General features: G+C 31.8%; 1 protein-coding gene across 3 annotated transcripts in view; it reads right to left on the reverse strand.

The window, feature by feature from the left end:
- The window catches only part of LOC134681697 (trafficking protein particle complex subunit 13-like), a 77,555-nt gene that overhangs the window by 20,981 nt on the left and 38,878 nt on the right, over nt 1-17,696 (reverse strand). The window contains exons 1-4 of one of the 3 annotated variants that reach the window (XM_063541342.1): nt 8,125-8,270; nt 6,969-7,137; nt 5,129-5,213; nt 207-337 (exon numbers count right to left, since the gene is read on the reverse strand). In XM_063541342.1, the coding sequence (XP_063397412.1) occupies nt 207-337; nt 5,129-5,213; nt 6,969-7,137; nt 8,125-8,194 (455 nt within the window). In that variant the 5' untranslated portion in view covers nt 8,195-8,270. Of the gene's footprint in view, nt 1-206; nt 338-5,128; nt 5,214-6,968; nt 7,138-8,124; nt 8,271-17,696 lie in introns of those variants that run through there. The other 2 variants (XM_063541351.1, XM_063541347.1) reach the window with 2 other exon arrangements.

Here is a 17,696-nt window from a genome sequence, read left to right on the forward strand (position 1 = left end):
ACTAATGACGGCACTTTTTTATAGAGAAATTGAACAGTTATATATAAAAAGCATCTTCAGACACAGTATTATGCTTTATATGAATGTTTGATACAATAATTAGATACATGTGTAAATTTGGGTCTTTTTTGTTCCTTATAACTTTGAAACGTAACACAAAATTTGTTTTGATTGCCTATGAATATGATTCATCTTTTAATATTTACATATGAGTTCCAAGCTCTTTGACTTCATGATGTATGACATCATCTATACTGTGGTCTGGACCTAATTCACCAACAGGGTCTGAATTGGCACCTGATAACATCAATCTTTGTGAACTGGTCTGTAGGTCAACCTGTAAAATAGAATTTTCTTTACTTCTGACCTTTCTAACAATACTAAGTGGATGTAAATCAAACATACTGGCATAACATGATAATGGTTATAACATCAGATTTTGAGTTTAATTTGTAATGTTGGCAAGATTTTGTAATAAAAAGAAAGGGTAAATAAATATTTCTTTTCTTTAGGATCAATAAAAAATAATGAGAAAACTATGGTTTAGAGATTAAGGATATTTTCATTCAGCACAGAAATGTGTCATAATCAATTAATCTAGATTAATTTCTAGAATAAGCAAAATTTTTTCAACTTTGAACTTCGTCAGTGGTCATCTTTTTTCAAATTTATTATGGTTTTATAATATTTAGAGATATTTGCTTTGATGGTAGATCTATGATATGATTATAACTTTTGTAGACTGGGTGATATAGAGTTTGACAAATATCTACTGTTGAAGACTTTTATAGACTGGGTGATATAGAGTTTGACAAATATCTACTGTTGAAGATTGTTTTTGAAAGTCTTTAATTTTTTGTGTCTTTATGTTGCTGTCTCTTTGACATATGTGGGGGTGGGGGGAATGGGGTAGGGGCAATTGGACCTTTATTGGGACTCCAGAATCAGGTGTTTTTAAGCCTGGGATTTTGTGAATTACCCTTTCAGGATCTGGGAATTCTCTTTCGCATTTCAGGATGTCAGGATTTAAATTTATTTAAATTCGGGATCTCAGGATTTTGTGTTTTTAAGCACAGGTTTTCCGGATCAGGACCCCTCGTAACCTCCCTCACCCTCATATATACCCAAATCTCTTTCTATTCATATCAAACATTGTAAAACAAAAAGGAGGGCAGACCAGGTAGATACCCAAGTGATATTCAAAATCTTAAAATCTACATCATTTGGTCTCATTAGTATAGTTGTGAATCTTTATTATATCCATGGCAAAAAATGAAGAAAAAAACCCCACAAAAATACAAGCATGTCTACAAAACTGTAACTTCTGTTTTATTATACTGATAATGTATAATTTCTTTTGTATTTTATTACAAATATGTTATGTACAAATCGTATGATCTCCACATGTTCCCTTTATGTCCTATTACTCACTATGTTGTGACTTTATGTAACAATGGTAGTACCTTGTTTGCTCTTAAAAGTGCATGTAGTGCACAATCCAGACAAAATAAAATTAATTGCAGAACACAATCTTATCCTTTTTTTTCACCGTTAACCAAATTTTCAATAAATAGGTGACTTTATTTTCTTTTCTTGATAAGAAATATATATTTCCTGATAAAGTTTTAAGGAGGCTTATTCTAATCTTTTATGATATTGTTTACAAAATAATCTTATATCACCTAACTAGTTTTGATATTCAAATAAAAAAATCTGTTTGACTGAACTTGACTTGCACTCACAACCATCAATATCTCATAAACAATATTTAAATACAGAACAGTTAATTTTAAATTAAAATCCATACTCAGTGCATTCTTCCTTTTATCAAATGAAAATTTCAGTCTGAGGTCAAAATGGAGCAAGAGGTACCGGTAATTGAATAGCATTGCCATATGGCTGATATTATATGGTTTGGACCACACTAAACAATCCTTGCTTAGGCAAATCTGTTTCTCTAATTTTGTGGCTATTCATTGAAAAAAAGTACTTTCATCAATCATATTTTGACAAATTCTTCATGTACCATATTTTAGACACACAGAGTAAATCAAGTGCATTGATATTGATGATGGTTCATTAGAAAACAGTAACACAGGATGAACTAACATCAAGAGTTAATCACCTTGCCATTTTTTTGCCAATTGGACATGTTTCTTTGCCATCTTTCAATAAGGCATGGTAAATATTTCTGATAACTTACTAATTCAGAGAACTCCAAGTTAAATTCAACAAGAATAAGTTCATAGTACAGGGATGCCCCACTCGCACTATAATTTTCTATGTTCAGTGGACCATGAAATTGGGGTAAAAACTCAAATTTGGCATTAAAATTAGAAAGACTATATCATAGGGAACATGTACTAAGTTTCAAGTTGATTGGACTTCAAATTCTTCAAAAACTACCTTGAACAAAAACTTTAACCTGAAGCTTGACAGACGGACAAACAGACATACAACGGATAAACGGTCAAAAAAAGGACCCACAGACCAAAAACCATAATGCCCCTCTACTTTCTTAGGTGGGGCATACAAAAGTTAAATCCAAAAAAAACTGACAAGACAGAAGATTTGACTGTATCAGCTTATGGATTGAATTGGAAACTATTTTATAATAAGACAATGTTTCAGCAAGATGGTGTCCATGGGATACAGATGATGCCCCTATTTGCATATTAACTTTATTAGGAGACATTATTCTAGAACAGTAAAAGTGACACTATCCAAAATATTACATGATTGGAGTTCTATTGTAATAAGCATTGTGTATAAGTTTCATCACATTTACTTAAGTAAACTAAATTGAGAGAACAGAAAAAATGAAAATTCAGCAATTTTTCTATTTTCAAAGGGGTATGACTCTGGAATGATAAATTTGACGCCAGCAAAATTCAAATTTTGTGGTAAAAAGCATTGTGAACAAGATTCATAACGTTTGGTTGTGGAAAACTGAAGTAATTTTTCTATTAGTAACTCTAGAACGATAAAAAGTGACGCCACATAAATTCAAACTTGATCTGTGCTTTGTGGTAATAAGCAATGGTCGTTTTAAGTATCATAAAATTTGGTTCAGGAAAATTTGAGAGAACAGTAAGTTGTTGAGGGATGAACCTGAAACTGTATACACAGTATAGCTGACTAATATAAACCCTGTAACCAAAATTTCAGAAATCCTTTTGATGTAGATGTTAAAGATATGATGAAAAATATTCATGGGACGATTAGTCATACTGACAGACGGAAGGACAGATGGATGGATGGACATACAGACAGAGGTAAAACGGTTTACCCCACTTTTTTTTAAAGCAGGGGGTATAAAAAGAGAAACATCAAATTCCAAATAATACATAAAGACTGGTATGAATAGCAAAGCAGCATGTTAGAAAATTAGTGTGGGAGGTAAACATCATTATTTTGGAATAAAGCATAATTTGTTGTGTGTTGCCAATTTACATTAGACCCCTTCAAGGACACAAAACTTTCAAATTACCCAAAACAAAAGATGTATCACCTGTGAAAAAAAAACATAATTACACCATAGTAAAAATATTTTAAAAACCCATTTTTCAAGATATCATAAATTGTGTATGCCTGTTAAATGTCATTCTGACAACATTCAATTCTCATCACAGCAGTATAGAAGTCATTGAAAATATCAGTTTTTAGGTTTCTGGATGGATTATGAAATAGTTACACTAGTAATGATAGTAAAACAATGGTAGATGCTTTGTAGGGTAATTACTACAAGCGTAACATTATGTCGAGGTTGTGGGAGTTGATGCAAGGATAATGATAAGACAATATGGGGGAAACATCCCTCTTATCATCTAAACACCAATGATTGCACTTCTGACAGATGAATTTATATTCCATCGTTAAAAAAAATTCTTTGCAGGCAAACCAAAAAAACAGCGCCAAACCCAGTGCATTATCTCCTGATGACAAAAAAATGGTGTAATAATTGTACTCCAACTGTGTTCACCTGATAATGTAGACCATCAAATACATATCTTAGCTATTATCGTGTAATTATTGGGTTCGTAGATAAATACTGTCAGAGATTATTAATTTGGTTCTTATGACAGAAAGGTACTTTTAATATGTGTATCTTTGAGTAAATTTATCATACAGTTGATGGTGGTCAATGTTGGATACCAATTAAGCGGCCATGCACAATTTTTATAGATAACATTTAAAGCAACTAGACACCATCCAAACTCAATCATTATGGTTTAATTTCATTTTTCTGGAAACATTATATGAATGGATGGATGGACAACAACTAAATGTACCTTTAGCAATCTTTCCAATTTTCAAGTATTCATAAATCATTGACTTCTATTTTTTGGGGTTTGAGCATTCTTGATGTAGGTAGGACTAGAGAATGCCAGGGCACCACTCAATCTATAAAGAGTTCTTTTCATTTTTAACTATACTCAGAATAGTAAAATTCAATGTATGTTCACTTCAATCTTTCCCTTTTAGTTTTTTTACTGCAAGTCCCTGACTCTGACATCTAGGCAAGTGCGATGTGACTCATAGGCCAACTGTAATTCAGTGGTTGTCGTTTGTTTATGTGTTACATATTTGTTTTTTGTTCATTTTTTTACATAAATAAGGCCGTTAGTTTTCTTGTTTAAATTGTTTTACATTGTCTTATCGGGGCCTTTTATAGCTGACTATGCGGTATGGGCTTTGTTATTTGTTGAAGGCTGTACGCAGACCTATAGTTGTTAATGTTTGTGCCATTTTGGTCTTTTGTGGATAGTTGTCTCATTGGCAATCATACCACATCTTCTTTTTTATAAGGTTTTAGAATCAAAACAACACATCTAGACATCAGCATCTGACTTACATAAGTACATAATATCCTATCATGTTCCTTTGTCAAACTGATGCATAGGCAGAGTATCTTTTTAAAGGAGAGTAATAAATTCCTCCAGGAGAGGTGCACTTTGACCTCTCATTCTGAAACTAAAGTGATTCTTGGTGTTCAGTTAGGTTCTTGCATATCTTTTAAAAGTCTTTATGCTACTATATTTCTTTATTCTTCCTTTCTGCTTAAAGGGGACTCTCTAAGGTTATGTCACTTATAGAATTAAATGGTGATACAGTAAAGTAAACCTACTTTTAGTACTATTTCTTTACATGTATGCATACTGTCGTTGTGCACACTAATATAACTAGAAAATGTCTCTCCAAGGAAAATGTTCCTAAAATATACACAAAAAATTAATAAATACACTCCAATATTAATATATGCAATAAAAATCAATTTATACCATTTAATTAGACAATATGCGAAAAAATAGAAAGCTGTGACATTGTTTAACGAGCAATAGATTCACAGTGACCTTAGACTAGTAAGCTCAAATAACTTTGTACTGATACACTCAAGCTTGTTCTAAGTTTCCAATTCATTTTTATAAGGGTTCATATGTACTTTTCCCGCATTTGAATGTACTACCCTGAGTTTCTTTTTTCTTTTAATTATGCTGACAGCCTTCTCAATTTCTCTCATCTTGTCATATAGGGACTTTTTGTAGATGACTATACAGTATGGGTTTTGCATTTGGTGAGTGATGCACTGTGACTTAAGTTGTTTAAATATATCTCTGAACTCTGATATTAAGTTGCATCATTTACAATAATACCATTTCTTCTTATTTCTATATCATATAGATTATAACCTACTTTCTAATCGTCAAGTTTTGGTTTCAGCGATGACCGTGTTTAATGAAAGTTGTATTCCCCACTTTTCCACCAAATGTGAGTAATAAGTTTAGCCCTTCTATAAATTTTCGAAGCTGACTGTCCCGTGATATCTTTAAAATATCTTTTATTCCTTTTTTTTTTATACAGGACAGGTGCCTTATTTGCTCAAATTTTCACTTAATTTGCAATTTAAATGTAGATTTTGATTTATTTCGGTGTTACAATTCAGACAAGATAATACAAAACATAAAACAGGAAGTTCAGGAGTTATATGTAGTCACAAAATTAATGTGTCAGAGGTCTTTTATATCATTGAGTGAAAAATAATTTTTTCAAAAAAATCAAATAATTTTGGGTCTCAGCTGGCAGGGTTTCGGGATGTTGGAACTTATCTTCTAAACTTAAATGTAGCCAATAATCTGCATTAAACGGATTGTGTGACCTTCATCTAATTTCAAGCTGTAAAATTCACAAACTGTATTTGTAGCTTTGCACACTAATTTAGATGGCTTTATGACAATGAATCAATATTAAAGAGCTGGTTTGAAAGGGTACTCCAATATTCTCTCTGATTTTTTTGAAGCACCTTATTTGCCATTTTGAATTGAACTTAACACATTATTCCTATAACCATTATGTCCAATCCTCGATTTTATAAACATAAGAAAATGAGGTTAATTGGCAATGAGACGACTCTCAACCAAAGACCAAATACTGTAGAAGTTACAAACTACAGGTCACCATATGGCCTTCAACAAAGAGCAAAACCTAAATGGCAAATTATAATAGGCTTTAAAATAAAAACAAATAATGAAAAACAAATATACTACTGTGAATTCATTATTATTCGTTGGATACCAACTTTCGTGGTTTCCCTGGGTACAGGTGAACCACAAATTTAAATGTTCAACGAATAACAAATTTTGTATTAGGATGTGTGCAGTCTTTGGCAGAATCACGAAATCAAATATCCACGAAAAGACAAGTTTTCAGCAATCCACGAAAATTGGAATCCACAAAAATAAATGAATCCACAGTATACAGCAACAAATGACAACCACTTTATACAGGATAACTTATTGGAGTTTCCTTTCTTAATATTAATCCACATACATAAGATTATGGATTACAGCAAATTGGTTGTAACTGTAATCCCTAAACTAATCCAAGTTACACATGGAAGTTCTAGATTGAAAATTAGTATACGTTGAACAAAATCATGTACAGGGCTTAGGAGAGTTCAAAGTACTTACCCAAAGTTTTGCGGCAAGGTTAGAAGGTCATCAAGACCAAAGTACGGAAGACCAATTGGTTTGGCTATATCTGTATCGTTCAGTTTAGAGAACAGCTGACCAGGCAAGTCCCTGTTGTCACTGATCAAAGGATGAAAGGCCATCAGGCCAGGCTTAGTCAGCCTCATAACTGAAAAGATAAAAAAAAAAGTTTCTATTATTACATGTCTTTCAATGGTAAATTTATAAAGCTTCGCTTGGTAAGCTCATACATGAAAAGGTAGACTGGGTATTGCAGTTTTGAAGATGACACTTATATTTCAAAACATATAGAGTAGTCTGGAAATGAATAATACTGTGTGGCAAATACTGCTTTTATTGTACAATTTTTGTACTAGTATTTGTAATAGCTCTAATTGTAAAATTGATAAGTTATAGAAATAAATGTATGGAATTAGAATTATTTATAATAAAATATCTTTGAGGTCTAGGTGTAGAGTAAAAAACTGACTACCGGTACTATTTTAGCAAGTATTTTCCTTTCCAAGTAAATAGACAGCCACCAAATGATGACTTAAACAATACCTTCTGGAGCACCTCAGATCACCCCTAGTTTTTGGTGGCGTTCGTGTTGTTTATTCTTTAGTTTTCTATGTTGTGTCATGTGTACTATTGTTTTTCTGTTTGTCTTTTACATTTTTAGCCATGGCGTTGTCAGTTTGTTTTAGATTTATGAGTTTGACTGTCCCTTTGGTATCTTTCGTCCCTCTTTTAATTTAGACCATGCATACAATAAGTCAGCAAAGTCTCTCTTGTATATAGAGTGTGGTAAAGAAATCTCAATCAGTTGATTTGAAATAAATCTACGCGTATATTATTATAAGTGTTTTAATATCAAAATAACACAGGAAACCATGAAATTGATATGTAGAAGACCATATCTCTACGTGAAAAAAGGGGGGTTCCAATATTTTTAGCAGAGAAAAGTAACAAAACATTTCTGCAAAATCTGAACAGGAACTTGTTTATTTACATTTAGTAATATTACTCTCCCATCCCACTTGACAATTTATCTATGCACATGTATACAAAATGTTTGTCAACAAGTGTGGTTACACACATATAAATCAGTAATTGTAATGCAATACATTGAGCAAAAATAAAATTAATGTTTTACCTTTCAATTTGAGCTGTTTTCCACCAGACATTTTAAAGCCATCTATACATTCATTAGCATTAAAAAGCATGTCACATCTGTGACACAAGGGAAATCATACAATATACATGTATTTATTGTATATAATTTCCTGAATCATAATTACCACATTTACCCTAATCTTCACCAGACATAAGTACATGTTATATTTATTTTATACTTCTGTGTATTCCACTTGTTACAATAAGTGATTTTATGTGAAAATGTAAAAAAAAGTTGATGTTTATTTATTATGTAGCTATAATTTATTTTTGACATTTTGTGGATTTAATTTTTAAAAAATCAAAAATTTTAAAGTGTTTGCATTTGTGGTGACATTATATGTGTTTGTCATTGATTATAAAATGTTTTAGCAAAAAATACAAAAAAAACAACTTTTGGGAGCAAAAAAAAACATGATGAATATTAGATTGAATTACAAAACACTAAAGTTCATCACTGAAACAAACTTCTTTCTACTGATAGTCATGCACCTTCATATCAGGATTACAGAAATTATAACCAAGCACTCCTGACTGCCATAACTCAAACTTAACCTACTGATTTAGACTTATTACCAGGTTTTGTACCACCATGAGCAACAGGACAGTCCACATGTGGAGCAGGATCTGCCTACCCAGGACAGTCCACATGTGGAGCAGGATCTGCTTACCCATGACCAACAGGACAGTCCACATGTGGAGCAGGATCTGCCTACCCATGAGCAACAGGACAGTCCACATGTGGAGCAGGATCTGCCTACCCATGACCAACAGGACAGTCCACATGTGGAGCAGGATCTGCCTACCCAGGACAGTCCACATGTGGAGCAGGATCAGCCTACCCAGGACAGTCCACATGTGGAGCAGGATCTGCCTACCCATGACCAACAGGACAGTCCACATGTGGAGCAGGATCTGCCTACCCATGAGCAACAGGACAGTCCACATGTGGAGCAGGATCTGCACACCCATGAGCAACAGGACAGTCCACATGTGGAGCAGGATCTTCCTACCCAGGACAGTCCACATGTGGAGCAGGATCTGCCTACCCAGGATAGTCCAATGTGGAGCACGATCTACCTACCCATGAGCAACAGGACAGTCCACATGTGGAGCAGGATCTGCCTACTCATGAGCAACAGAACAGTCCACATGTGGAGCAGGATCTCCCTAACCATGAGCAACAGGACAGTCCACATGTGGAGCAGGATCTGCCTACCCATAAGCAACAGGACAGTCCACATGTGGAGCAGGATCTGCCTACCCATGAGCAACAGGACAGTCCACATGTGGAGCAGGATCTGCCTAACCATGAGCAACAGGACATACCACATGTGGAGCAGGATCTGCCAGGACCACATGAGATTACCTCCATTTTTCTTCGGGAGTTAATGTAACACAGATTTGAGTTTTCTAGGTTGTGTTTAGTATTCTATTGCTAGTCTTTTTGTTGTTTGGTTTTCTTTTAATTCAGGACATTGTCAATCCTTTTAATTTGATAAAAGTGTAATTGGCTCTTTTGGACCTTTAATTCACATTCATTCACTAGCAAAGGACTCTTAAATTACACAGGACTATCCCTAAGTTCAGAAGTCTTTACACTGAACCACTGGCCCTGTGGCAGTCTTAGGCTTGTAAAATTGCTCTCAGGCCTGAAAATACCATCTCTACAGTGTCTAACTAAAATTTTCCATAAGATTGAGTTCTTAGACCTGTAGATTTTAAAATTCTTTTTGAAGAATGGTTCAGGATATCATTCTAGTGTTGTAAACAACACTTTATTAGTATGAAAGTACTTAAAACTTTTACTTTTCCTTATTTCTGATCAAACATTATATTAAGATCAATTTTAAAAAAATGCTACGCAAAATTTGAAAGCAGTTTTGCCAAGACTTAAATTTACTAAATTGTAACCCAAGTTTAGGCAAAAATTTCAGCAGCTAAACATCAGACAATTCACAATGCTCAAACTGAATTCAAATTATATCAAACCAGTTAAAGAAATGTTATCTCGTCCATTTTTCTATTCTCAAATTAAATAATTTGAAATGCATTAAAATAAGCCATGTGTCGTCCGATTAGTTTTAAGCTATCTAAAATCACCATCATCTCTAAATCTAAAATGAGGAAAAATCATATCGATTTGAAATGTTATTAAAATAATCTTGTTCAACAGCGTTTATGATTTGTGTTACATCTACATTAACAGGGCTAATATCTGCTGAAATATTGTGGCAGTTTCAAACAATTTGACATTTATAAATAAATGATATTATGTTTTCAATCTCAATAATCTGTAAAAATCCAAATTTAAGTGCACATCAAACAACAGACCATGCATAAATAATTTGTAGGATTAATTCAATACATAGTGAATTAAATTACATGAACTACCATTTAATTGATTTTTGGAAGCAAATACTGAATTTTTATTTACTTATAAAATATATATATACAATAGGTTTGTTATTTACCAAATTTTACAACAACAGAAAATTATATAATAATTATATGTTTGATTTTTGTCGAGCCTTCGACTTTAGTCGAAAAAGCGAGACTAAGCGATCCTACTTTCCGTCGTCGTCGGCGGCGTCCACAAATATTCACTCTGTGGTTAAAGTTTTTGAAATTTTAATAACTTTCTTAAACTATACTGGATTTCTACCAAACTTGGACAGAAGCTTGTTTATGATCATAAGATAGTATCCAGAAGTAAATTTTGTAAAAAAAAAATTCCATTTTTTCCGTATTTAACATATAAATGGACTTAGTTTTTTTTTTGCGGGGAAACATAACATTCATTCTGTGGTTAAAGTTTTCAGAATTTTAATAACTTTCTTAAACTATCCTTGGTTTGTACCAAACTGGACAGAAGCTTGTTTATGATCATAAGATAGTATCCAGAAGTAAATTTTGTAAAAAAATAAATCCATTTTTTCCATATTTTACTTTAAAATGGACTTAGTTTTTCTGCGGTGAAACATTACATTCACTCTGTGGTTTAAGTTTTTAGAATTTAATTAACTTTCTTAAAATATCCTGGGTTTGTACCAAACTGTGATAAAAGCTTATTTATGATCATAAGATAGTATCCAGAAGTAAATTTTGTAAAAAGATAACTCCATTTTTTCTATATTTTACTTTTAAATGGACTTAGATTTTCTTCCAGTTAACATTACATACAGTCTGCAGTTAAAGTTTTCAAAACATTTAATAGATTCATTAACTATCCTAGATTTTTACCAAACTTGGACAGAAGCTTCTTACAATCATAAGATAGTATCAAGAGGAATATTTTTATAGATTTTTTTCCTCATTTTTGTTGAGCCTGGGATTTACAGCAAAAGTAGGCGAGACACTGGGTTCCGCGGAACCCTTACAAATTTTTTTAAAAAGTAAAGCCAACTGTATAAAACATAAAAAAAATAACAATAATTAATTGTCAGCAGAAAAAGATGTGTGTTAAAGCAATCTGCACGGTTAGCCACTAGTCCGATTCCCCAGACTAGAAAAATTTATTCAAACTTGTAAGTTTTTGCCAAACTTTGTTTGGAAGGTCAATAAGAAAAATGTCGGAATATTGGTCTTTGGACTAGAAGTTGAAAAAGTTTTTGGTGCAGACTGATTAAAGACATATGTAGAATGTGTGTAAGGAGCAGTGGCAGATCAAGTAATTTTCATAGTTGGGGGCTCACTGACTGCCGAAGAAGGGGGTCTGGCAGCTCCAGTCATGTTTCAGTTATTTCCTATATAATCAACCAACTTTTCACCAGAAAAGAAGAGGACAGGGCCCTGAAAAACGCCTCTGAAGAGTAGAGGGAAACACTAATTCTACCACCCTTAAACCTCATTTTCTGTAAAGAGCAAAGGTTGCAACAACTAGAAATTACACAATATGAAAATCAACATTAGTACAACAGGTTGCACATGACTTTTATCTATAGAACACTATTATATAATGTTTTATCACAACACATCAATAATACAGAAATATGAGCTGCTACAACATGTTACTTAAGTAATTTTAAACAATTTTTTTTTTGTGTTTCAAGAAATATAAATATAAATTGAAAAAAAATGCATTTTTCTATGCATTTGTTACATTTATAGATGTCATAAAGTTTTAAATTGATTGTTTGTATGGAAGTATAACAGTCAATTATTAAATAATACATATCATTTTTTCAATAATCAAATGTAGTTAAAAGTTTTACAAGCAATCAAAATTTCATAAATAATTTGAGAAAATAAAACATGCATAAAACGTAGACTGTATAATTTAAGTTAAACAATTTAGTTTTTCATTTGTAATTTTAGCAGCTTTATGAATTAAAACCAAGGAAACTTATTTCAAAAAGAAGTATTTCAATTCATTAAAAAAGAGTTATTTTCAGTTTTAAAGAATTAATCCATACTAAAGTGTCTACAAACCAATCTGTCAAAATTCTTAAATTTTCTTTCACGAAAAATAAGTCTTTCTTTTTTTCTCTTATATGCTTGGTTAACATCTCAAAAAAATAACATGACAGATTGAATTGTTTGTATGTTACCTCCATCAAGACTGAAAGTCATATTCAAAAACCAATATTTGTTTACAGAAAAAGTCAACAATTTGTTAAACATTTGTTACAATGATGATAGATCTTTTAAAGAATACAATGGAACAATGCCAGTATTAATGAAAAGTCTTCTCAATAGTGAAATTATAAGAAAAACAGGCAAGTTGCTCATCTGCTTTATATGAATCAGACTTTTATTGTTATCAACATTATAAAGTATATTGCCATGTAAGGGAGGGTCTTCAAAATTTGATGAACAGACCATTACGCAAATAAAACAAAATATGATGAACTCAGAACAGACAATTACGCAAATAAAACAAAATATGATCATAAGATTTTTTTCTACATAAAAATACAGACTTCTTTTTTTATATGAACCAGTGTAATATCCAAAGTTTTAATTTTATAACAAGCCAAGTTGCCTATTATGGGGGTTATTAAGGGTCATGAGGATGTGAAATTAAATGTCAAATTTCAATCTGAATCTTGACTTGCTTTCAGAAAAGTGAGGGGGGTACATATAAACACCCCTCCCCCTCTGTTGGCTACATAAGTTTAATGTACTCAAGTCAAGTAGATTTCATGAACTTATTGGTATCATGGTTAAAGACAATTTTCCCTTCAGGATAATCATAAAAAGATTCCTACTTAAATCCTAAAGTACCCAATTTCACAACTTTGGAAGCAGAGAAACTCTTAAGATATTCCATAAAAGCTAAGTCAACAGAGTGGACATTAGTTTTAAAGTACAAATGCTAGGTCTATTCAAATGTCAAGTGGATCAATTTAGAATGAATGGGAATTGAAGGAAAGGACACAGAATGGATAAATCTGAAAACAGACAACAAGCCTGTATCTAAATCTATATAACATTGATACAATGGCCAATATTTTCATGGTTGTATACAAAGGTACTTATACAATTAATATATATAGCAGTTGTTATGTGGTAGCAGTAAAGGCACTAATGTACAAATTAATATTACAAAATGGTTCATAATGAAAACCATGATGACAATTAGTAAGAAAAGACACATCAGTTAATAGAATTATATATGAAAGAAGAGAGGGACATTATCATTAACCTCAATATCCTTATTCTGTGCCAATGTTTTCTATAATCGAGGTTGCATAAAGTTCAGAATATCCTCTAAGACATTGCAAAATATTTGACCTGACTCATGTTAGCAATTTATCTGTATGATCGAATGTTTATTCTTTACTTTGTGGAAAATTTTCATATGATTCTTACATTCTTATTAGTTGTGCACCTTATCAATATAAGTTTTATGACCAAATAAAACGAGGGGCTGAAATTAGCAATGGTTTGGCAGTCCGAGACCAGTAGATTTTGTTAGATGGTAGTCTGATAGACCTAAGTAGAAGTTGTTGATAAAAATCACTGATTGCAACACAATCTCAGTTTATTAACAACAAAAAAATACCTGCGAAACAAATTCCACTGTACAGGGATTTTATTATTTATATTAGTGTTAGTCGAATGAATGTCATTATTTAGGACCAGTAAATCTGGACCAGTAGATTTACGGTTCACTGGTCCAGCTGGCCAGTACACAAAATAGCTTAAATTCTTCCCCTGAAAACTCCCAGTTATTGGACACACCTATCTTTAATTGAATTACTTTTTATCAGTTTTTGTGTTTTGTATACACCAACACATGGTTTTTTTAACTAAATTGTGTATAATTCACAGCTTTCCATTATTGTTTCAAAAAAATAGATTTTAATTAAAAAAAATTTGCAGACTAATTGGCCGGTCATTGTGATGACCTGATGCATACATTATTTTTAAAAATAAACCTTTTGTGCACGTCATCCAAATGTGCTTCAGTTGAGGCATTAAGGCTTTGTAAGGCTTAACTTAAGTAACATATTACTTTTAGCATCTGATCAGAAGCTACCACATAAGCTGTTTCAACCCGAGTATGTATCATTCACCTGGCTTTTAGCTCCTCCTTGTAATAAATAAAGGGTTGGTGACATGGTCTGAATTAAAAAAAAAAATAATGAAGATACTTTCGACAAAAGTAAGAGAAACTAATGAAATGAACATTAAGGTGGTACCTAACACTACAGGGAGATAACTCTGTAAAATCTGCTTAACGTTTGAATTATGTTGTGTTCTTAAGGGAATAATAAGCTTCTCAATGATCAAAATTAGTGTTTGTCAAACTGCTATATAACCAGTATAATTTTTCTGATAAAATGGTTCATTTTTTTTTTAATTTTTAAATTTTTCTCAATAGGTCAAAGTAAATCCTTTGTCAAAATTTTATGTCAAATTAATTTTAGTGAAAGTGTTGGGTACCACCTTAAGGCATTATCAGTTGGATTTTTGCTTGTGACCATCTACCAGAACTTGAGGTCATCCAATGTTCAATACTCCAGTACTTTGTTTTTCAATGGAATAATTAAAATGGTAATTTTTGTCATAAACCCTCCATGTGAGGAAAAGGAGATATTGTATATATATGTAAATATATCAACCAACAAAATGACAACTCAAAAACCAAAAGGTCAGAATACAGTTTTGAACAATAGGCAAAGTGCTTATACATGTTTAAAGCTCTAAATCATGGTGCTGCAGGTGGCTAGAAAAAAAAAAACCCATTTTTCCTGACAATGTGATCAACTTTTTCAAAATCAATGATAGAATGAACCAATATCAATAAATATGGTTAAATTACATGACTGTAACTTTAATTTCATAAATTTTAAATGTCAATTGGTGTGTCTAAATACCACATGTCAAGCTCTAACATTTCCTGTGGCTGAAAAAGATGTGAATGAATTCAAACAGAAACTATCAAAGAAAAGCACCATTAACAACTTTAATAGTGTTATTTACATGTCAGTTGTGTATATATCTGTTTTCCTATAGTACTTAACCTATTTCAAGTCAATGAGGTAATTTGTAATAAAAAAAAAAATCGATATAATTTTCCTTAGAAAAAAGAACTATGTAAATGTGTAATTAAAATATGTGCTTCATAAAACTCTAAAATCAGGATTTTTATTTATGAGCACAGGTCAATGAAGTTTTTTTACAACTTGATTAACTTTGGAAAAGACACTTTACATGCATACAAATGACGATATAAAAAACAAGGACATTCATAATTGGAAACAAACAAGTGTTGAACAATAAATACAGAAAATGTGAATCTAAACTGCTCAAACATGATGATCATCATAATAACATCTTAATTACATAAAAAAGAAGATGTGGTATGATTGTCAATCAGACATGCAACTCTTCACAAGAGATCAAATGACACAGAAATGAACAACTGTCAAGTTTTCAACAATGGGCATAGCCCATACCACAAAGTCAGCTAAATGGCCCCAAAATGACAAATGTAAAACAATTTCTAAAACGAAACTTACAGTCAAATTCATTTTTTTTTTAAGAATACATTTTTCAGAAAAATATATTTTTTATGTACGAGGCCCATACAGCAAGATTTTGAACTGCCCAATCTGAATCTAAGGCAAAAATCACAAACCAAACCCAAAACAAAATATATCAGGCAATGATATTTCGTGGATACCTTGCAAGGTATGCACATACCAAATATAATTTTCCTATTACTTATAATAAGAGAGAATTTAACATTACAAAACATCTTAACTTCTTTTTCAAGTAGTCACTGAACCATGAAAATGAGGTAAAGGACATTTGACATGTGACTGACAGAAACTTCATAACATGATGCATCTATATACAAAGCATGAAGCAGACAGGTCTTCCACCTTCAAAAATACAGCTTTTAAGAAGTTAGCTTAAGCCACCGCCGTAGCCGCTGCGGGACACTATCCCTATGTTTAGCTTTCTGCGACAAAAGTTGCAAGCTTGACAAAAACAATACCTGGACTTATATGAACCCTTCATTTTGGATCTTCCAAGTGTAAAAATAGTTAACAAGATGATTCATATATATGCAAAATTGGTGCAATAGCAGCAATACTAATTCACAAATATATTTGATAGGTTATAAAAATGAATTGTATATAAAAAAGACAACAATCTGACAATAAAAACACACTATAAAACTCCTCATATTATTGCTGACTCAGCTGTTTTGATTTGTTTCATATCTCAGCTGACAGCATTCTAAATACAAATGCAATATTCTATGCATAAAAAATATCAAAATTGTTTGATAGATTATTTAAGGCTGTTATAGATCTTATTATGCATGGCAGAATCGCTGACTTCATTGTTGTGAAGAAAAAATATATTGAATCTATGTGAGAATTTCTATTGTTCCTATCACAAAACCAGGCTAATAAAACAACTTCTTTTCAATATCCCGCTGACTGAATACAACAAGAATGTCTTGATATAGATTTAACATATATCAACCTAGTTTTACAAATTGATCGCATTTTTTCCTGTATAGGAAAGCTTAATAAACTGCACTATAAAAAACTAAAATAACAATTGATCGTTTGTTAAGTTTAAAAAGATCAAAGCTTATATAGAAACTGGAAGTAAAAAAAAGATTATTTTTTTTTATAAAATTTGCAATACATATTTTTTCCCCCTGAAATCACTCAATACTAAGTAGTTATTCAATATATTGAATTCAATACAAAAAAAAATATAGATTGCATTGTTTCAAACAAATAGCCTATATCAACAGTTACAAATGGAAAACCAGAAACGTTTATTCAATTGCCTCAGCCTTCTGGGAAAACTGCTTCCTATTTTCATTTAAAGGTAATCAATTCATATTAAGATAATTCAAAGTTAATTGATTTAAATATAAAAGTCATCAGTTTAAACTATAGAATTTTATTTGATGAAGAATATAAACCTCTACGTGAAAGTTATATCAATAGAACTTCATGTTTGGAAAATGGTAAAAATTCATTTAATTCGTTGAAAAGGAAACAACATCATTGGTAGTGACACAATCTATTTCAAAGGATAACTTCAGAATCCCTTGCGATTTGTTGACAGTAG

The sequence above is a fragment of the Mytilus trossulus genome, chromosome 1 (genome assembly GCF_036588685.1).
Source record: "Mytilus trossulus isolate FHL-02 chromosome 1, PNRI_Mtr1.1.1.hap1, whole genome shotgun sequence".
Taxonomy (NCBI): Eukaryota; Metazoa; Mollusca; class Bivalvia; order Mytilida; family Mytilidae; genus Mytilus; species Mytilus trossulus.